At 42.9% G+C, this 22,078-nt stretch overlaps 1 protein-coding gene across 1 annotated transcript in view; it reads right to left on the reverse strand.

Moving 5' to 3' along the window:
* Nucleotides 1–22,078, reverse strand: part of mmp17a (matrix metallopeptidase 17a) — a 64,176-nt gene that overhangs the window by 4,515 nt on the left and 37,583 nt on the right. The window contains exons 2-9 of the mRNA XM_035141707.2: nucleotides 21,639–21,771; nucleotides 20,558–20,693; nucleotides 10,696–10,982; nucleotides 4,711–4,887; nucleotides 4,525–4,627; nucleotides 2,424–2,506; nucleotides 1,766–1,918; nucleotides 1,390–1,647 (exon numbers count right to left, since the gene is read on the reverse strand). Coding sequence (XP_034997598.1) covers nucleotides 1,390–1,647; nucleotides 1,766–1,918; nucleotides 2,424–2,506; nucleotides 4,525–4,627; nucleotides 4,711–4,887; nucleotides 10,696–10,982; nucleotides 20,558–20,693; nucleotides 21,639–21,771 — 1,330 coding nt within the window. The remainder of the gene's footprint in view (nucleotides 1–1,389; nucleotides 1,648–1,765; nucleotides 1,919–2,423; nucleotides 2,507–4,524; nucleotides 4,628–4,710; nucleotides 4,888–10,695; nucleotides 10,983–20,557; nucleotides 20,694–21,638; nucleotides 21,772–22,078) is intronic.

A 22,078-nucleotide genomic window follows, 5' to 3' on the forward strand; every position in this document is an offset into this window, starting at 1 on the left:
TTTCAGCCACTGAAGCAACAAAACCAGCTATAAAACAATGATCCAAAACAATGAGCTGAAAGACGATTAAAAGCAATAACAACATGAAGGGGAACTGTAGAAATGGAAAAGGACCCGATATGAAAGACTCATTCTAAACAAAACCACGATTCTTGCTTTCAGATTGTACACCAATGAAAAAATAATGTCGACTTTTATATTTCATAACTTCCAATAGATCCTCCTGAGTCCTGCACACTGTTCTGTTACATCTGGCAAAAAGCATTTACTCAACAACGGGTTTGTTACACGATTCAATGCTGACTGCTGTGAGGAAAGTAACTGATACCGATGCAGTCTGTGAATGGGAGTTTCTTTCATTCCCTTTTTCTTGCTCTGGCGCCATTTAGCCCTTTTACAAGCCGACCGACTGCTCGGCCGTTCAAATGACAAACTCCGGTTCCGCCTCGGAGCCGGGCGGCGCTGTATCAGAAGATGGATCTGCAGAACTGGATTGACTGCGAGACATCGATTGTATTTGGGTCAATGCTGGAGGAAGGTCCCGTTGGTGGGACCTCCTAAATTAGATTAGAGGTCCTGTCATGTCGGTGTTTCTCAGACGGTGCGCTCCCCCTGAATCTGACGGACTCCGCTGAGTTCGCAGGGGCAGCATGGATTAACAAGAGGAGGCGGGCCTGTGGATTTATAACAAGCAGCACGGCGCTCCACAGCGTTTGCAGTGTAAAGGTCAGGGCTCTTGTTGGCAAGCTGAGCTGCAGAGTCTCACCATCTCTTTCTGCTACACTGACTTATTGTCTGTAATCTAAAAAAAAGTTGGTTGTCTGGGAAGTTGAGCCGCTCGTATCCAGGAGGTCTCTGAAGGGAACACACGCCGCTGTAGATTTCATTTCCCACAACCGCAGCTCACAGTTTGTGGTCGTATACATCATATTAACAAGAGCCTGTATATCTGTATCTGTGGTTTTTCATGTGGCTGCAAGTGGGTAGTTGGTGTACAGTGTTCATTTGTGTTATAAAATCCTTATTTTTATTAAACAGTTTAAGCGTTTTTCATATAAAAGTTGTTTCCTTCTCAAAGAGTTAATTTTACCTGAGTGACGCGAGTTTTCCCTGATTTTTAACAGCTCCCCTCAGAGTCACATAAAACTCTGTAAATCTGTTCTCACATTTTCATTACTTTTCCAGTGATGAGGAAATTTCTGTCTATCGCTCAGTTTCAAATGTGGTTTGTTTTAACTCCAATGTCTCTCTATAGATGCAGAGCATAACGATTCATTAAATCACTCTGCAACTCGATAAAGTTTAACTTCACCCCTAAGTTTAGGCTGAGCTGCCTGGAAATTCAAAGCAGTATGCAAATGAAAGGGATCGTTTTTGAGGGCTACTCACTGTCCGACCACCTCATGGCGTCGTCCAGATGCGGCGGCAGCCCCTTCCACAGCGTGCTGTCTTTGGGGTAGCCCTGGTCCATGCGCCGCAGGTGGTCGTCGTAGCGCCAGTAGTGGTTGTCCTTGAAGAAGTAGGTTTTGTCGTTGTGCAGCCAAATAAATGCTGCATCTATGCCTTCCAAGGGCAGACCAAAGTCACTGATTGCACGAGGGTAACCTTCCTCCACGTTATTGTCTTTAAACACCCAGTACTTGAGACCTGAGGGGTAAACACAGATATTATTAAAGGGAAAAATAATAACTTTGTAGTTTGGAGTCTATACACAGTTAAAAGACTTATGGAGTATGGATGCAGATATGACACAAGATATGTTCACCTTTAAAAAACACAATTTTGTGGTCCCCAGGTCGCTCATACACGGCATCGACACTGTCCAGATTGGGCGGGAGGCCCCTCCAGAAGCGATGGATCTGAGCCGGGCGAAGAGAAACCAAATGCTTCTCTCGAGTTAGTCGCCAGAAGTACTTCCCTGTGACAGACAGGAGCAGGTTAGAGCCGTTTCATGATATCCTTCAGGAGTCAAGTACAGGAATAATCATAGATGAGTCTTATGCTGATACACATCACGTATCGTTATTTTAACAAAATTATTTTCAATTTGAATTTATTCAACAAGTTTTGGCAAATGGAAGCTGTCTTGTTTTGTGAGTATATTCAGACTCACAAATGAGCCAAAGAGATCCATTTCAACCTCAGCAGATATTAAGGTCCAGACAACCTGGCCACTACAGCAACATTTTGTTTAGGCTGCAGAATATGTGATGGTGTCTGAGTCTGTGCTTCGGGCCCTCGGAGCCACACATGACTTGGATTCCTATCGATCGCTGGAGCCACTCTGTGCTGTGCCCGGTCTCTGTCCCTGTCCCTTACCCATTCACTTTATCTTACTCAATTCACCTCTTTTCCTCCCGTCACTCTCTATCTGTCAGTCTGTCTGTCTCTCTGGTTCACTCTCTGCTCTCAAGCTTGAATACCTTTGAAAAAGAAGGCCTCCCCGCGAATTTGCGCCACGGCATCGAAGTGACCGGAGCATCTGTCTGGGGCGTCTCGTGCCAGGCTGAGAGGGAAGAAAGTTGGAGGAAGGAATAGAGTTAAATACATTTGGACACAAGAATAACCAACCATGGGATAACTGCGCCAACCCACTGACCGTCTGAACACGTGGATGCATGGGTGCACATTGTCCCTACAATTAAAACAGGATATACACAGTGAGGGGCCCCATTGCATTCAGCCCTGGGCCTAATAAGTGATTTAAAGCAGTGATGTGGTTGGCCTGCCAATGATGAAGCCATTAGCACCACAGGGCGACCACTGTGAGTGGGAGGCCGCCAGCCCTTGTATTATCAACAAAGATCTCCATTCAGGGCTCTATTAACACGACACCGCTGACTAGTGGGCAGCATTCGTGACCTTTGTCAAAGCGTAATCCAGCTTTTCCCCCTCGCATCACGTCCTGACGGAGGCGGTGGAAAACAAGTAATGAGGGCAGTGAAAAGCCTGATACTAGGGTAAGTGGGTTTTATTTGCCTGTGCAGTTTGGAACTGCTGCGTAGACTTTGCATGTTTGTGGGGGTGCATGCAGGGAGGTCAGCAAGCGTTGATGTCGATGTAGGTTGAAGCTCAGTTTGATCACTTCCCCGCGTAAGCTGCCCCCTGTTGATTGCTTTAATTCACTGTATCGGAGTGCAGGGATCTCACTGGCAGAGTCTCTGCTTGAGTAACATCTACATGATTAACACTATGCTAAATTCGAAAATTATGGAGCTGTAACTCTGCAGGATAGAAACGGAATGAAAGTCTTTTTTGTCCTGTGAGTTTAACAGGATAGTTCCAGTAATATGAAACCTCAGATTTTAGATATTTACTAGTGGCTCCAGCTGTGAGGAATGACGGGAATCAGCAAAACTCCTGAATCCAGATCATCCCTACAAAATTCATGATTGAGGCGATTTGACTTCACGTCATGTCGTCCATCTTTAGATACAGTTCGGGAGCCTAACTGATGTGTTGCATGTCTCTCTTAGGTCGGGTCTGTTGCACTGTCGAGGTACCAAACAGATTGTCTTAAAATTTATAGTCAATTACTGGCTTCGCTCTTTATCATCTTTCCTGTGGAGCCGCCCTCATGTCACTTTGCCAATAGGGACCATTTATGTTCCCCAGAGGATAATCCCTGAGGTGATCTCACCTTCATCTCCTATCTGCAGCCAAAACATCCACCTCTACATATCCACTCATCATATTTATGGTCCCTTGCCTATATTTCTTGATCATTCTGAATATTACATCCTCTCCCCTCTAATGCCCACCTCAGGCTAAATGATAAGTTAATACCCAGATGGTCGTGACATTTTCCGTTATGGTGGCCAGAAGACACAGTAAAACCGAGTTATTGTGTTGATCCGTCTGCTTTCAGCAGCAGCACATTGTCATGACGCTGAGCACGCTGCAGCTCCCGAGGCAAACAGCCTATAAATCAGATTGTTATTAGATATTTTATATATAGTTCTCCTGGAGCAGTGACTCTAAAACGGAGGGGCACTTGTAGCACAAAGATTACCTCAATTAATTTGCTAAAATATAATCAATCATTTGATCTTTTTCTGTTTTAAACTGTGGAGGAAATTGAGCACATTTTCAAATTAAAAACTATTTTCTTAAATACTGTAACATTGGTTATAAGAGCCACTTCTAGAATCACTAGTTGAACAATGAGCAGTTTTAAAATCAATGCAGGAGCACAATTGGAACACGACAGGTTGTGTTTAACTAACAGGGCTGTGGGGAAACATGGCTCCACACAGCAGTACTTAAGGTCCATTTAAGGGTCTTTTAACTTCGCCTGTCTGTGTACACAGGACATTTATGACGCTGCAACCTTTTTACTACGTCAGTGGACAGAATCACCTGCGGGAGGCTGGACAAGAATCAATCATGAGCTTGTGAGTGTTTGAGAAGGCTGGGAGAAAAAAAGGAGAAGATCGAATTTTGTTGATGAAGAGGCTGGAGTGGATCATTTCATTCGCTTTAGTGGCAGAATAACTGCATTAAAAAGATGCAGCATTTACTTACAAGACAGTTGATCTGTTTTCAGGGAGGTCCAGCAGGACGGGAGGTTCAGCTGTCTGCGAGGGGTTCGCTGGTCGATTTGTGTGGGACACTGAGTCTCTGACCCCTGAGGAGGAAATGTGATTAAAGATCAAATGAACATACAAAAAGAAACGTGATTGTGTAGTTTTGTTTGATGCTCCCTCGTACCGTAGAGCTGCCACACGCGGACCTTGTCCTCATAGGGCAGGTCGTATTTCAGAGGGTCTCCTACGGGACCCTGGTAGTACGGTCTCATGATGGACTCGATGGCGGAGGTGTGGACCAGGCCGATGGCGTGACCGAACTCATGGACTGCAACCGCAAACAGATCCATCCCATGGGTGTCTGAAGGAGACGGAGAGAAGACGATGGATACTGAACATAGATGTAAGTCAAAAGAGATCCTGAACGCAAATAAAAAGGACCCGCAGAGTCCATTGTGTTTGTATGTCTATTAAGAAATAAATATACCACATGAAGTTGGAATAATGACAAAACTAAAAATCGTCCTCACTCTCATGCTTCTGGGGAATCAGAGGTAATGCCAAGGATTTCACCGTGAAAACATAATTCTCACTTTTGATACGTTTCAGTTCTGTCTCAGCTTCAACTTCAGCCGAGATCACCTTGCTGCTTAACATTTGTGTCTCGTGTGGAAGCAACACGACCCCTGTTTGCATGTTTATCCCTTTCATGAGTGAACTCCAGAAGTTGTAACTTCAGAGGCGTGACAGACAGCTCTGGTGGCTTTGAGTGCTGTTAGGCATGTGGTGTGGTGAGATAACTATGGTAATACAGCCCGAGTCCCTGGGCTGCCAATCAAAACCTGTGTGCGGAAAAAAAAACATCCAAAGAGGCTGCAGGTTATTAAAGCACATTCACCCTCGATGTTCGGCGAAAAAAGAAAAGGCAAAGCCTCCAAAAAGTCCTTGTCTGAGTCTGTGAAGCAAAACAAAAACCCAGGCCTTGGAGATTTAGATTTGCAAAAACGCGAGTGCTAGCGTGTCGAGCCAAGCTGGCTTAGAGCTCCTGGGTGGCTGGGCTCAAGTCTGCGTTCTGTTAACCTCGTGTTGGCCTCGACTTGGGAACATCTCGGTGTCGCGCTCTTGCAGGAGACAAAGGACAGTTGGAGACGCGCACTTGCGCTCAAAACACCTGGGGTAGTCGGAAGTCAAATGCCACCTCTAATCTGCAGGAGCACGCGGTGCGGAGAGGAAAGGTGGATCAAAAGAGGGATTGAGGGTGAGAGAACAAGGGCTCAGAACAAAGTAGGTACCATGTCATCGTATTTACAGGTCGACGAAAGGAATAAATCCTTCTGCCAGCCGTCAAAGGCAGGGCTGAGAAATTTGGGTCGATGGAGGAGATTGATCGAGTTGGACACCCATGAATGAAAAGAGAGAGAGGAGAAGTGAGCAAGAAAGAGAGCGAAAGAAAGCTCAAGTGTAAACAGAAGCAAAATTGCATTATTGCATTGTTCAGGGCAGGAGCAGTAACTTATACACTATAGAACAACTCTTTTCATGGTATTATTGGATATTGCATTTTTCTTTTTTATCTCATTACTTTGAAGCAGAGTAGAAACAATATATTAAGGGGTTCGTTGCGCTTGGATTTATCATGATGTTTCCAGAATGCTACAAACATAGCCTGGAGCATCTGGTTGAAAGTTTAATAAGGACAGTGTAGCATACGGTAGATGTAAAAGATGCAGGAGCACGGCAAGCCGAGGGCCATCCTCCTTTTTTTGTTGCTGTGTTTAAAGAAGATGGTGAATGTTCTGGGATAAAAAAGCTGCCTCTCCAAGCAAGGTTATATCACAGTTCTCTACAGAGATCAAAAGTTGAAACAAAGCTTAATATAAGTAAATAGGCTTACTACCCCTTAACCCTACTTCTAGCCCCTAACCCTACTAGTAACCCTAACCCCCCTTATAACCCTAACCGTACTACTAACCCTACTTCTAGCTCCTAACTCTACTGCTAACGCTAACCTAACTGCTAACACTACTGCTAACCCTTACTCTACTGCTAACAAGTGTTTTGGAATTATTTCAATCTATTACAAACATTGATTTTAGGAGTTTATTGTTTAGGGAAAAATATTAAGGCGTCTTCATTTTTACGGAAAAACTGTTTTAGCAGAAGAACTAATGTATCGATTGAGCTTTTTCTTCTGAGACTGAAATAGTTTCATGAACTCCCTAAAAATCAATTCTGGAAATATCTGCATCCACAGCCGGCCCACATACATATTTTACGTCCGCTATTTTTTTTACTTTAAGTGTGTGGATGCCATTTATCCATATATACTATTATTGGATATCACAATGTAGAAGTTTTTTATATTCCAGGCTCTTGCACAGTTTACACTCTAACCCAGACATCATATCTCAATTAGGGGACCTGTTTTATTCTGGGTGATCCGATCACAGGTGTGAACGCACCCAAATTTAGCGTAATTATGTTGGCGTTTGGTTAATAGCTCATTTCTGTGCCGTCCCCCAAGAGGCCAAAGATCTGTCAATGCAGGCTCGAGAGTCAAAAAAGGCGAATTAGCAGATTATTGTAACAGAATAAAAGGCTGCACAAATAAGCCTTAAAATTAAAACTGCACTTGGAGAGCTGTGAAATGAGCCAAATGTCAGACTGAAACATTACTTTAGAGTTACACAGTTAATTGCTATTATACCCCCAGCTATTATCCCTTTTCAGTGCATGAGGAAAAAAATAAGAGATCTCAAATTCTTTCATTAGTAAGGTCCTCCTTGGTTTAGAGGTTAGTCCCAAACTGCTCAAGGCATTTGAGGAGATGGTGTTAAACTACAAGAGTGTGAGAAAGGACAAGCTCGCAAAAAGGTTCTCAGGTCTTTCTGTGTTGAGTTTGCATGTTCTCCCCGTGTCTTTGGGTTTTCTCCGGCTTCCTCCCACAATCCCAAAACATTCAGATTGGGGTTAGGTTCGTTAGAGAGTGTGAGAGTGAATGGAGAGTAAATCGCAGAGACTGACCCCAATCCGACAGGCATTATATCATTTAAAACATTTTGTGTGAACCCGTCTGGTATCCACATTTTAATTCAGGCTGTACCCGCCTCTTGCTCCATGTCAGCTGGGATTGCCCCCCCACCCCCCTGCGAACGGTATAGATAATGGATGAATGGAAGAATTTTACACAAACCAAAAGCAGCAGAATAAAAGCAGTGACACTGATTGGCCATCAGAAACAGGGGGGGGTTATCAGCCCCAGGAAAATTTTGACTTTTTATCATTGTGACTGAAAGAAGCCTTGAAAGCAGAAACATCAACTATCTTAAAAAGCCGTAGTTTTTACTCTATGACCGACTTCCGTTCATTGCTGAGTAATTTGCGAGTGTGATGGTGTTTTCTTTGTTTTATTTCTCAGTTTAAATCATCTCTTGTCTGTGTTGAGGATGACGTTGTTTGAAGAGAGAAGTAGATTGGCATCATAAAAACAAGAAAACACCTCTGAGCCCTCCCTCCCTCCCTCACTGCTCCGCTCCCATTAATCAAACTCCCTTCTACGCAGTTAGCGCTGTAAACTACTACAGCATTAAGCCATCATGTGCTGCCACCGGCCTGCTGGGAGGTCTAATTGAAGCAGATTGAGCTGCTGCAACATATGGTTCAGCGCTTTAAAAGGGCAAAGGCAAGAGGATGGAGTCGGTCCCTGCTGCGTCACGGACTCACCAGCTGGTAGAGTCAGCGTCATGCACACTCAAGACACAAGTTTTTCAGCTCTGTTTCCCGGGAGGAGGACACCACTAAGAGCCTGTGAGCCCGGGGCAGTCTAGTTTTCAGCCTGAGGTTCATCTTTGATCATCGTCATCATTAAGGGATAAGCAGGAAAAAGAAACATGTGTATTATCCACACATGCAAAATACATCATATTTTGTTATTCGGTTATTTTTTTATGATGCACGAATGTGTTGGCATCATTTTAATGTCAAAAATGCACGAGGTGGAAATTCCTTTAATCAGATTATAGTTACGTGCGCTGTTTTCATTACCATTCGTTTGTGGGATTGTTTTTCTGTCCGTCAGCAGAGTTCCTCAATTACTACTGAACCGATTTCCATTAAATCTTGTTGAGGGGTGTTTGGTAAATATAATAGTATATATTTAGTGTTTGTCCAACCTTATCGACCACTCATAGTGCTTTACATTCACACAATTTCACACAGTGCTCCTTTACGCAGCACTTATTCTATAATCAAACATTCACAAACTGTCGGAGGAGCAATTTGGCAATCAAGGACACTTCAGAATGAAGGAGTCAGGGATCGAACCAACGATCTTTTGGTTAGTGAACGACCCTCGCTACCTGGTGCATGACCCAAGGAGGAGGAACCACTTAAATTTAGTCGCGGATCCAGATAAACGTTCTCTAACATGGAGAGATAGGGCGTTAGATTCCCAAGTGCCCTTATAGGTTCACATAAGCTGAAGGGTTAAATGGTTTGGGCTCATATCAGTTGAGTTAATACATCATGAGGTCGCTGGTTTGACTCCCGACTGGCTTCACCACTTACTGCATCCCATTTGCCCTGTTTCCTGTCTCTATCAAATACTTTCATATGAACAACGGACATTCTAAAAAATATTTTGCGGGATAGTTTTGTGCAGAGGTTCTCAGGTGTTTGGTAACTCCAGCTGTTGAAAAAAATATTGAAATAATTCTCTTTAAGTGTCTACACGGGGATGGAAATAAAAAGTAGTACGAAAACGAAATATTCACTGCACTCACTGGACTGGGTGACTTTCCACCACGGTTCCCTCACTTTAAAACAGTGCGTGCACAACCCTGCAGATCTCAGCACTGTCTCATTGTGTCCAAATCACTCTGTTATCGATTACCATTGGAGCAGCTGTTGGCTGACATCACAGATTAGTGCTGCTCCGAGGTCTCGTAGAGACGAATCCTTTCAGCGTCTTGTCGCCACAAATCAAACCGAACACTTTACTTTCAGTTAAAAATACTTAAATGAGCCTAAATTTGCTTTTCTCTCTCTCTTTCTTCTAAATCATTAATCTGTAAAGAAATGTAAAAGACTAACTGCAGTTACAACCATGTTCTGCAATTTTGAACATTCAAGTAAGCTCAGTCATCCTTTGTTCACTTTAAAAAAAAACAAAGTCAATCAGTGGCACATTAGAACAGATTTTGTCTTTATGGGAGTTACAGGAAATGAAATGACACCTTTTATGCCTCATAAGAAGCTCATGAAAACAATTAACCACAGTTTGATTCCCTGCTGCGTCCTGTATCTGAATTGATAGAACTAACACATTAAATATTCATTACAGAATCTGGAACACGAACAAAAGGTGGAAGCACAGCGTGGCTCCATATAACACTTTCAGCGCTCTAGTTTTGGATGTAGACACCTTAGCAAACACAGAGTTTCAAACGGCGTTGAGGCGTTTTCACATGTGATTTTCACAGCAGCTTAAGACTTTAACAAACACGCACTGGACTCAGGATATTTCCCTGCAATTTTCCGCCGGGGCTGGACGTGAGAAGGCGAATGTCAAAGTAAGTGAGCCTCGCACATTTTGTGACTAAGCTAGATTACAGCAGGATACAAATTCACAGTGAGAGAGTACTGGCATTTTTATGACGTTTCTAAAAGGCGACGGATGCAAAACTTAACAAAACTAAAACAATACAAATATCTCAGGAAGAAAAAGATTTGCCATCAACATAGAAGACCCCAACGAAGATGTTTAGATGGAAAGACAATAAGATTTGAGGACTTTTGGCAGTCCAGGCCGACACTGATGTGCTGGGCTTAATTTCTGCAGCTTAATATATACGACATAGCCTCCTGCTGCTCTACCCGGGACATTTCACTGTTGTTGTGAACACATCTGACACTGACAATCTCCTGTATTCCTCATATCTGAAAGGCAAACTCCAGAAAATGTCCGGACACAGTTTTCTGGAGGTTTTCCACAGTTAATTTCTAAAAACAGCCTGACAGTCCCCTACATTCAGTACTGGGAGTCTTGGTAAGACGTTTCGTAGAACATCACTCCTCCCTCACTTACCTTCCGTCTACTTTCTAATGTCCATCAATCGATATCACACATGCATATTCAAGTGCATGCATACAGCACTTGACATTTCCTCACCTGGTGATCTGAAGGTCCACGCCTCGTCATCATCAAAGTGCGTGTCCCCGGCGGTGAACCTCTCCCCGGGGAAGAACGCGTGTGCCACGGTGCCCCCCGGCCCGTCAAACGGATACCCATCGTCGTGGTCGGCCTTGGTGAAGTCGATTTGAATGTCTGCGTCGTTGCCGGCCACCTCGTGGAAGTTGAGCGGCGCGATGTCGCTCCAGACTTTCAAGGCGTAGTACATCAGGGCTCGAACGGTGTCCCTGCCCAGTAAGGCTGAATCCTTAGGGAAGGTCCTCACTCTGAGAGAAGGGAGGGCGAGAGAAGCAGTGGACATTAGTTTCCTCACACTTGATCCGTAATGTTAAACAAGCTACTGAAAAACTTCTTCCTCTCAAGGCACATCTTTCAGCATGTAGAGCAACAAAAATAGCAGCACATAAAGATGAAATAAAGGTCTGATTTGGTCCAAAACTAGTCAAAGAGTCCGTCAGTGAAAGAACAATCGTTCCTTACATTTCTTTTTCTGTATTTAGGAAGAAAAAGGATTCGTCTCATACACTGGAGTGAGTGTTAAAGAAGGAGCACAACAGAAGCAGATAGGAAGCTGAAACATGTTTCAAAGAATTTCTTTTACTTTGAAAAAGGCAGTCAAAGTTTTCTTCTTCTTTTTTACTGCTAATAGAAGATATAAAGTTACTTTACTTTTACTTTATTATTCAAACCATATAGTCACACACACACACACACACACACACACACACACACACACACACACACACACACACACACACACACACACACACACACACACACACACACACACACACACACACACACACTTTAGACAGGAAGCAAATTTTCATGGGGTAATATTGAAAGAGAATTTCAGACATTACAGTGGTAAATTCATGAGGAAAAAAACAAATTCACAAGAAAAGAAAACTTGAATATTCTCTGTGATTATAAAATAAAACATCTGAAGGAATAAAAAAGAGAAAATCTCTGTAATTACCGAGATTTTCACGAATGCAGATGTGATGATATCGCTGGTTACATCACTTAAAATGGGATTTGTAATTAAAGTGTCCTTTACTCCCTTCAGGGTAACCCCACTTTTGCCTGTTTCCAAGCTCGCCGAAAAAAACACACCTCCCCATAACCACCTCATCTTTACTGGTCTCCTGCTCCCAGTCAATCCCCCGACTCGTGCTCCTGAGTCCACGATCACAGCTCTGACTTCTCTAGCTCCTGCCTGAAAAACCCTCATTCCCTCTTTGCCCTCAGGCTTCGTCTGACAGAAACCCTCGCCCCCCCCCCCGTAAATCCTCACTTTATTACTTGTATCCATGTTCAGCATTTAAGTTCACACACTTAAAAGTAACAGACTGTGGACTAGAATCACAAGTATTCGCAAAATCTAATTGAAAAGTACAAGTTTGAGTATTTTTCTTGTAAATGTGTGTATATATATTATAAATTGTACATGGTAAAGGATTTCTCTGTAAACTCTATTCCACATTCGTGCTGTTTATCCATTAATCAGTTAACAAATGTGTTTTTATTAACAAAACACTCATACACAGTAGAAGCAACATGAGCTTACAGCCATAAGAAAATGGGATTTTCCTCATTAAAATGAAAATGTATGCCACGGGGTCGTTTCAAAATCGAATTTAGATTCTATCCTATCCTGAGGGGAGACCAGTGCTGTGCAGTAAGTATGCATTTTTCATGCTCACAAACATGTGCCCACACTGTCCACTTACTCATACTGAGTGACCCTCACTGCAAACCGCTGCTATAGCCAAGGTCACAGCAAATAGCTCAAACTCCACAGACAATTCACCTGCTTATTAGTCCTAATTCAGACAGACGAGGGTGGTTGTGTGTGTGTGTGTGAGAATGTTTATAAGAGAGAAAGAAGGAGAGGCTGCGTGCACGTCTTGGCCAGAGCGTAAGTATGCATATAAATGTATGTGTTGGCTTGTGTGAGTGCAATTGCAGGTAAGTCCTGCAAGGTCGAGGCGTTCCTGTCCTGCATCTCATATAAGGAGAACAGTCCCAGGGAGCGGCTGGTGTTTACATAAGGAGACCGCAGGAGCATGGAAAATGAAGCAGGTGTCACTCCTCTGTGGCGCCTCCCTTGTATTTGATGAACTTAACAGACGGTGACAGGGATCTTGTCACTTTCTTAATCTTACAAGTTGATCGCTATTGATTATGTTTTAATCAAGCTGTCAGATCTTTATTAAAAGGAAATGCAAGTACGTTTTTTTTTTTTTACAATAGTTGTTCTCCTGTCGTAGACTTAAAAGATTGTGATGCGACGATTTAAAAAAACAAAATGGGTGACAACTAAAATCTTTTCAGGAATTCCAGCTCAGTCAAAAGTTCATTCCGTTTCAATTCACTTCTTGTGGCTGTGGCTCAGGAGAGGGAACGGGTCGTCCTCTAACCCAGAAGGTTGGCGGTTCGATCCCCGTCTCCCCGATTCCGCATGCCGAAGTGTCCTTTCGCAAGATAATGAACAAAACTGGCCCTGATGGCTGTATGTCAGATGGTAGCCAGGATGTCCCCAGATTAAAACGGACTAATGCCTTTTTATTCACAAATATTAAAACTATAGTTTTGATGATTAGGAGCCACCACCCAGGCACTCTCCTGACCTTCACGTGACTGATGCTGCATGGAGGTCAGGACCCAAAGCAAATCCACACCCGACGCGTAGCCACCACGGAGCTGCTGCACCACCTCACTGAACTTTGCCAGCGACATGTTTATGGATGAGGCTCCTTCCAGGTCCTCAGACTCTGCCTCCTCCACAGAGGACGCATTGTCTCCGTTCATGTTTGTGAATGTGCAGGATCTCATGAAACTGACAGGTGGATGGGAATCGACAGCAGCAGTGAAGAATCCCTTTCCTGTCACGTCACGTGGTGAAGAGGGAGCTGATGAAGCAGTTCATCTACATGTTGGCTCAAAATAAAACATGAAATGTGTTTCTTATGAATTGCAGGGAGCGTAGTAAGGGATCCACACACTTTATTTTTAGGTCACTACATTAAAGAAAACCTTATTTGTCATCTAATAAAAGTATTTATACTATTGCCAAAGTAAAACAAATGTTTATGAGTTGGGAAAAATATAAAATATGTAAGTTATTGCAGCAGTGTTGGTATTTCTATGTATTCCACAGGTGAACTAAGCAGATATATTTATCTAATACCAACTTTATAATTATAATTATTTTACTTCACATAGATGTGTAGAGGAAATACTGCAAACTCTGCCATAATGTTGACAGCCTGTTCAGATCTACTGTATCTCATCTACTATTAAATCATGTCAGTAAATTCATTGCAGCTTCACCAATGTATTTAATAACCCAATCCAGCTGAGTTGGCTGACGATAAAAAAATAATTAAATAGATTTGTGACTTCTTTGGGTGCAACAAATGGGACATTTATTCATGGATTGGGTGTCAACTCACCGGGAACAAATGATGACAGTAAAAAGTTGTGGTCAAGTGTTTGTGGGGAGCAACGCAGCGGTCGTATCATTGCACGGTTTTCCCTGCTCATCTCTGAAATAATAAACTTGTGGATGATCCGTCTGTGTGATCAAAGCGTGAAACGTTTATTTTCGGGCAATTTCCCGCCTGTGCCTGATGAGCAGTTAGAGAGTTATAATCACAAGAGCCAGCAGCGTTTGAGAGGAGAAAAAGTGCAGATCCAAGTGTTTCTGGCTGCAGCAGAAAGAAGGAGTCGTCAGCCGTAACGTGGCCGAGGGGTTGTTTAGCTGCAGCAGAGCTCCTGAGAGTGCGTCACTGACTCGCAAGTAAATATCAGAGAACAGAGAGAGTCCTGTTAGACGTTTGCACATCAATCAAATCTAATACCTTCATAAAGAGCTGCTTACATCTAAGAAGCCCCGGACACTACTGAGTCGGCAGGACTGACTGTGGATCTTCCTCGGTGGTGTTTAACTGACAGACAGCGAGCAAGAAGAGGACACGGGTGTGTAAGATGGAGAGGAAAAGAGCACGATGGGAACTGGGGTCAGTAATCAGACGATTTGGATAATTATCTCTATAAAAAATAAAGAAAATAATTTCTGCCACATGTAGAAAATGTCTTTTTTGTCTTCTTCGCCACAGAGTTAAATAGAAACTCTGCGACTTGCTTTTAATTTGAAAGGACCAAATGACTTTGCTTCTTTCTGATAAATTGGATTTGTTAAGGTTCTGGCCTCTGTTAATTTCCCCCGGTCTGAAAACCATCGTCTTGTGAGAAGAGAAAAGCTTTTAGCGCTAAAATCTATTTGACTTGTAATAAATAAGAGGAGGGGAAGGTTCGGGAATGGGTTTTTATGAGTAATACATTTTTTGGGGTGCGCAAATTAACATCTGTCCATCGTAAAGCAGACCACACACACAAGACAATCCATAGAGCTGAAGCAACAATACATGTATAATAGCACAGTAAATCTCAATAGGCTGCACATCTAATGCATTTGAATTTTTACTTTATTCCAAGTCGATGTACATCTAGTTTTCTTGTTACTGAAATACATGTGGAGAGTTTTTTTCACAGTTGTAGAGCAGATGAATTATTATAGAAAGTTTTACTTCTTATCTGACGGATGTAAAACTTCCACCTTTTGAAAATCTGTACGAAATCAAGGTCTTAAGCCGAACGTAGAAATGTGTCCTACAGGGATTGATGGGGATTTGGAAATGATGGGCACATTTCACTACATCATAATAATCCTGGTCAGATCATATCTGAGAAATAACAACAGTCCAATTCAAATATTGCATCTTTTTGTTCAGCACCAATTTTACACCCACGTATGTGGATCCATGTTCAACCTCCGGAAACTTTGAACCGATTGAAAGTATCTGAGCACAACTCGCTTCCTTCCAGCTTTATCCGTTGCAGATGAATATGAATCTTGTCTGTGTGGCGCCGGCAGTGCAGGGACCTTGAAGCCGAATAAAGGCGCAGTCGACTATAGAAGGTAAAAGTTGTGAGATTGTTGTTGAAGTTGAGTGTGTAAGCGAAGATTCTTCCACCTCGGGAATCAGCTCGGCACCAGCGTGTTACATACAGAGATATGCAAGGGAAAGGTCCATAAGGAAACATTTTATTTTACCTGTCTGAATATGAAAGCAATAGATCCACAAGTGTTTATAATAAAAAAAGCACAATAACTTCACCATCTGTTTCATGGCAGGAGATCCAGGCTGAGAAATTCAAGGTTCATGTGTATCTCAGTTTGCAGAAACTCTTGGCTGCTTTGGGCTGTTCTACAAATGCGAGAGCTGTGCATTGAAAGGTGGCTTCACTGGACTGAAAAGACAGGTTAATTCTCAAAGCCGAGCGGGGCCGAGCTGAGAGGCGGAGATGATTGGCAGCAGTAGTTTGGCGAAGAGAGAAGGAAAAATAGAAAATGTTCCAGTCATAAAACAGCGGGTCCTTACAGCAGGGTGCATGCTGGTCCCCTGAAGCAGATGTTGACTCCCTAACAACTGTCTCTGTGCAGTGGGATGCTGGATCGCTGCCACCAGGTTTTCCACAGAGCGAGAGCGAGCGAGAGAGAGAGAGAGAGAGAGAGACTCCGTGCAAAAATCACATCCACAACAAAAAATGTTCTGCACCTCAGACTGAAAGCCTCTGGTGGGTGGATGTGGAGGATTATTGCAACAAGGCAATGCCTGCAAGGACAGAGTCACCAGGTAATTTGTTATCAATACGCCACAACCATCCTGCCCCCGGGGACAAGTGATTCATCCCTCTGAACTCTGAGTCCCCCCTCAAAGTCGGAGTCTTAACTTCGGCTGCTGCAAACCAGTGTGGAGCTGAAGACTCTCTCCCTTCACTGAAGAGGGATGGCCGAGCCCAGCACCTGTAGCCAGAGGCTAAAACCTGAAACCTTGGTCAAACTTAAACTAAAGCTGGGCTCAGACTACAGATTTTGAAAACCTGAGCGTTCAGGTGAGGGGTTGTGAATATCTGTTATTTCATGGAAATACATCTGATAGCTATTTAGATATTTGATTCTTGAGGCTATCCTGAGCATTATGGCTGAAACAGTGTATGCAAATCAAGGGCTTTGCAGGATTGTTCAATGCAAAGCGCTAATTATCATAAATAACAATGATACACCAATGTAGTAGCATAGTACATCTCTTTGTATAGTTTGTAGCCTGATGCTCGTCTTGCTGGACGTGGCTTCTCTATTTTCTGCTCCTACAGCACTGCAGCCCCCTCCCTCCTCATCAGCTGAGAGTTCCTGCTTATTGACCTGTTTTCTTTCAATCCTCCAGTGTCCCGATGTTCTGCTTTCCCTCGGCATCTTGCTTCATTTTGCTTCCCCTCTGTCCTGCCTGAGCTCCATTAGCCTCCTCAGCTCATCCGTCTTGTTGCTTTGGCCCCATCAGACCTGTTTGTGTCCCATTCTCCTTAACTGCAAGTTGGTCTGGGCAAAATAAAACCTAAGACTTTCCCTCAGGTACGTAAACACTTGTTTAACTAGTGCTCGTCCACTGAACAGATCTCTGCTACATATGCTGTGTACCCACATGCATTCTGCTCGGTATACATATTGCAACTTACTGCTGCATATTATATCTTATATTGAATTTTTAAATACATCAGCAGGTTCACATTGCGTATTTTGGCTACTTTAGGCAACAAACTAGCAAACCCACCTCGACTTGATTTTATCCTTCAGATATGACAGGAGTTCATGTGTCTGGAATTGGACAAAAGGTAATTTGGTCTTTGTAAACCAAACGAAAAAAACAACCCTCAGCAAAGCAGCTTCGTCATGATGTTAGTTTGCAGGACACACACTCACAAACCAAACTTACTTTCTTGACAAACAGTATCTCGGCCCCACACATCCTCATTGCCAGGGCTCTCACAGACTACCTGTCGGTTCCTGCTGTCAGGTACGCACTGCAGCTTGTGGAGCAACACCGCGCTCGACTGAGAAGCCGTGGTGGCCTGTCAGCTGTAAACAGCCCGATCCTCCACTGAACCAAAGCAGTTTAAACTCTTACACTGGTGAAAAAGGTGGCTCAACACTAGTGGGAGAATAATAATGAAACTAAAATCAGAGAGAAAGAGTCCTGCTACGCATCATCAAATCAAATGTTGCTGTGGTTACAATGTGCCAAATGAAACAGATCCTCTCTACCACAGCTTTCTTGCTTTTCCCTTGTTATTAGCTTGTTAGCGCACCTACAATGTGCAACACATTCAGCAGCTGTTACTTGTCCTTAGGTTGAGTTTTCATACCTGTCATGCATAATTAGAAACTTTGCAGCTACAACACTTGCAGCAAGAACCAGCTTGAGCAATAAAAATTCAGTATAAGCTGAGAGAGCTACTTGATGATGTGACAAATCATGAATGAGCACAGAGCCAGAATGTGTCACAGGTGGTTTGTGGCTAAAATGTTCCTGTTAGTTCAGCACATTATCTTGCTGATATTTACTAATTGGCACAACACACAAAATACAGCTGAGGGATGCAAACAGCGGCTGCAATTTAAAGTGACTTAGACATAATTTCAGTTGGTAATAAGCATCGACTTTATATAAAGATGGATGAAAAGTCTCCACTTCCTCCCATTTGACCATTTGGAGCTAAAGTCCGCGCTGTAGTGATCGTGGTTGAGGTTCTGACGATACATGTTCTCGACCAATCACAAGTCAGTCTCCAGTGTCAATCATTATGTTTCACGCCCTTTTTATAACATCAAATAAGTAATTTAAACCAGATTTACTGGAATATGTAACCATCTTTGAGAATAATGTATTTTAAGTGTCCTTTGACTTTTTAGGTTGGTCTATGTCCTACCATCCAACACGGAGGATGTAGGGGTTTATGACCTATACCGCAGTCAGCCACAAGGGGGCAATCAGGGTAATTTGGCTTCACTTTTAGGGAGCTCATGGAGTCATGTCGACCATCTTTAAATACAAGCTAGTATATTAAGACAACAATACAGTGGGATGTAATTGGGAGATGTTCAAGCCCATGAACGAATACTATTAACACCATGAATGGTTTAAAGAGATCAGCTGGAAGATCTTAATCAAAAGTAGGCTGTCGTCATGACGACTTTGTAATGACACTAATCCTGAACAACCACCTCTCACCAGATGGAGGAGACGCAACATGGAGGGAAATACAAGTCACCATAAGCAGATATATGTGTTTTGCATTGCGTTGTGTTCCTGTGTGTTTGCATATGTTTGTTTGTCTACTGCATTCATGCGTTGTGTTTGGACACATTTGCACACGCAACATGTCCGAGCTCACCACCGCACCAGCGTACATCATCTCCTTGTTGTGTAAACGCTGATGGCGTGTGTGGGTGAATGAGCACAGGACCAAGCATATGTTCCTCCTCCTCTGCTGTCGAGCACTAAGCTGTTTCCCTGACAGATGTTCCAACTGCACTTAACATGAACATGTTATTTTATCATGAACTGTATAAACCACAGACTGACTGTTGATCTTTAGGAGTTACACAGATGCAGGACCGTGAGTTGGACTGCATGGACACGGAGATGCAATAAGTATACATGTTAAAAAACCTCTGTATTCCGTGCATTTCTCTTGCTGAAGTGTTGTAAATTATTATATATTCTATTTACACAGCGACAGGAGTGTGTTTCTTTGTATATCTGAGAGGAGAGAAGCACTTCCTGCCAGTCTCTCTAGCCAGCACGCCACTCTCAACACAATGCTCTTCCTCTGAGCCAAAAAATTGATCCAGAAACTACACATTTCTGCCTTGAGGAAGAGCCACCTAATGTAATTTATCAAGGGCTGCACAGATGGAGAGAAAAGTGGCAAAACAAACGTAATGGTTTATGACTCTGAGTTCCCTGCAGCGCAATAATGTGATGTGCTGAGGCAGAGAGAACCTGTTCTCATTTGACACGGACTGAACTTCACTGAAAAACAAACACTGATACACGGCGGTAAATATTAGTACAAAATCATACTAATACGAACAGCATGTAGTTTATTTGTGTCCTGAATTGTGGGAGGAATAGTTTTTCATTTTCAGCAGTGGTTTCGCTGCAAATATGTATTATATTATTGGATTATGATCATGGATGGATTAATTTATATTCTAATGCTGCTGTTGGGTGTAAAGGTAATAAATAACTACTTTAAGTACTGCTGGGAAGCTTAATCCATATTAGCACATAATCCTTTATTTGTTGATTTCATTTTGTATGAATAAGGTGAATCTGCAACAAAAATATTAAGTACAATTCTAAAATGAATGTTGTGTAATTCAATATCTGAATTATTATAGAGGAGAAAGTATAAAGTATAAAGTAGAATAAAATGGAAATACTACTGGACAAGTCATTCCTATGCAAAACAATTGCTGTTTGTTTCCGACACGAGTTGATATTTGTGAGCTAACGTTCACACCTGTGCATCGAGTAGATCACACTGTTTTGAGGTAAGTCAAATTGTACTTAAGTACATTAATTAAATGAATATATCCACACATGAATTTGACTGATGAGCTTGTTATTTGGTTTGTGAAGAAACACCGTCACCGACCCACCATGGTGTTTATGATGAGATCTCATCGACTCAGTGGTCACATCTCTGTGAAGCTTCATTCAGCAAAACTACAGATGTAAATACTTTATGATTTACTTCAGATGTAAATAATTAATGATTTTGGTTCAGTTTGGGTCAATGCACTTGACCAACAGTATCTCTGCATCACATATTCCAAAGCATTTGACATTTGACATCCAGGATTATTTTATTCTTTTGAGGTGTTTTGACATTGCATCCAGTAAATGTGTACTAAATTCTTCTGTACCTCCAGGAGAGATGCCTCTTATTCCATTTGTTCTGAGGGGTCGAGCTTCGTTTGCTGCGGCCCGCCGTCCCCTCGGCCTCAGACACATCTGGCAGAGAACATCTGGGTGTTTTCATTAGACCCAGTGTGGCTTGGTCTAAAGAGAGGCAGAGAAGAGCATGTGATGTGGGGGTATATTCAACATGTTTTTTTCAAGACAGGCATCTTAGAAATAAACACAGTTGACAAATAGCTACAGATTTTATTGAACATAAAGTGGTTTCATCTAGTGGAAAACATCCGATTTTAAGGAATAAACCTCACTTCAGTAGCTGTGCACTCGCATGAATACACATGTGCATCTAACGTAGGTTGTGAGAGGCCATTAAATCATACATGCTATCTATGAAAACCCCTTTTACATTCACACTCCAGCTCTGACATGCTGCTATTCAGGCCAGAAATTATACTTGAATACACCAGTGCACTATTTTAAAATCAATCACACGTAGTATCAAGCTCTCTGTCGTCTGTAGTCGTATACGTCGAGGCAAAGAATGATGTTGCTTGTAAAGGAGGATTGTGGCATGTAAATGTGAGTGAGACTGGAAGTTATTTATGAGAAACGATGTGTACAGTATATATATATGAGGAAATAAACTAATCAATATGCCGTTATTCAGTATTACAGATGCCACTGTTATCAGTCATATGGTGCAGTGCTGTCATTCCGCCCCACGTGTGTGTGACAGCGGCTGATTGGTGTTTACGAGCTGTCCCACGGTGTTTAGACGTCTTTGCAATGTTATGCAACCCAGCACAAAAGGCGTGAAAAATAAATTTCTACTAATGTTCGCCGGTTGTGCCACAATGATATTGATTCAACTCGGTGGCACTTTCCGAAGCCGTACTTTGTGTTTGTTGTCAGCTGGATTGCGCGATATTGCACTACATTGTGGGGCATGTCTTGCATTTTATCCCTAGGTGCACTTCACATCAAAGCACAATTCATCCTCTCACACCCACATATTGTCGTAACACACACATTGTGCTTCCATCAAAGGGAACTCTCCCTCCTCAAAGCAAAACACAGCCCACATACCGAAGACTCCGGTCTCCTTCAGGCCTCCGAACCTCTGCATGGCTTTGATGGCCTTGGTCAGGGCCTCCTTGGTCTGGAGCTGACCAGTCACTGGGTCGGGGGGCGGGAGGTAGCCGAACCTGCTCAGCCAGTCCTGCAGAGGGAAACAGCAGACGCAGAGGTCAAGAGTCGTCGCAGGCATTTCAGTGACTCCAAGTATCCCACAGCTGCTGAGACGGTCGGACACCTGTTGGTGTTTACGCTCTGTGGATTCAGTGTCTGCACACGTGTGAGCATCCAGGATTTGTGAGAGCTTTGTGTCGGTGTGCGACAGGTTGTGCTCTTGTCTGGAACAACAGACAATAAAGGACTCAAAAATAAAGGATATTTTAAAGCAGCACCGAGAAGGAACAGAGTCAAAATCAATGTAAGTTGGCAGATTGGACATGGGCCAAACTAAA

The sequence above is a fragment of the Hippoglossus stenolepis genome, chromosome 18, assembly GCF_022539355.2.
Source record: "Hippoglossus stenolepis isolate QCI-W04-F060 chromosome 18, HSTE1.2, whole genome shotgun sequence".
Taxonomy (NCBI): Eukaryota; Metazoa; Chordata; class Actinopteri; order Pleuronectiformes; family Pleuronectidae; genus Hippoglossus; species Hippoglossus stenolepis.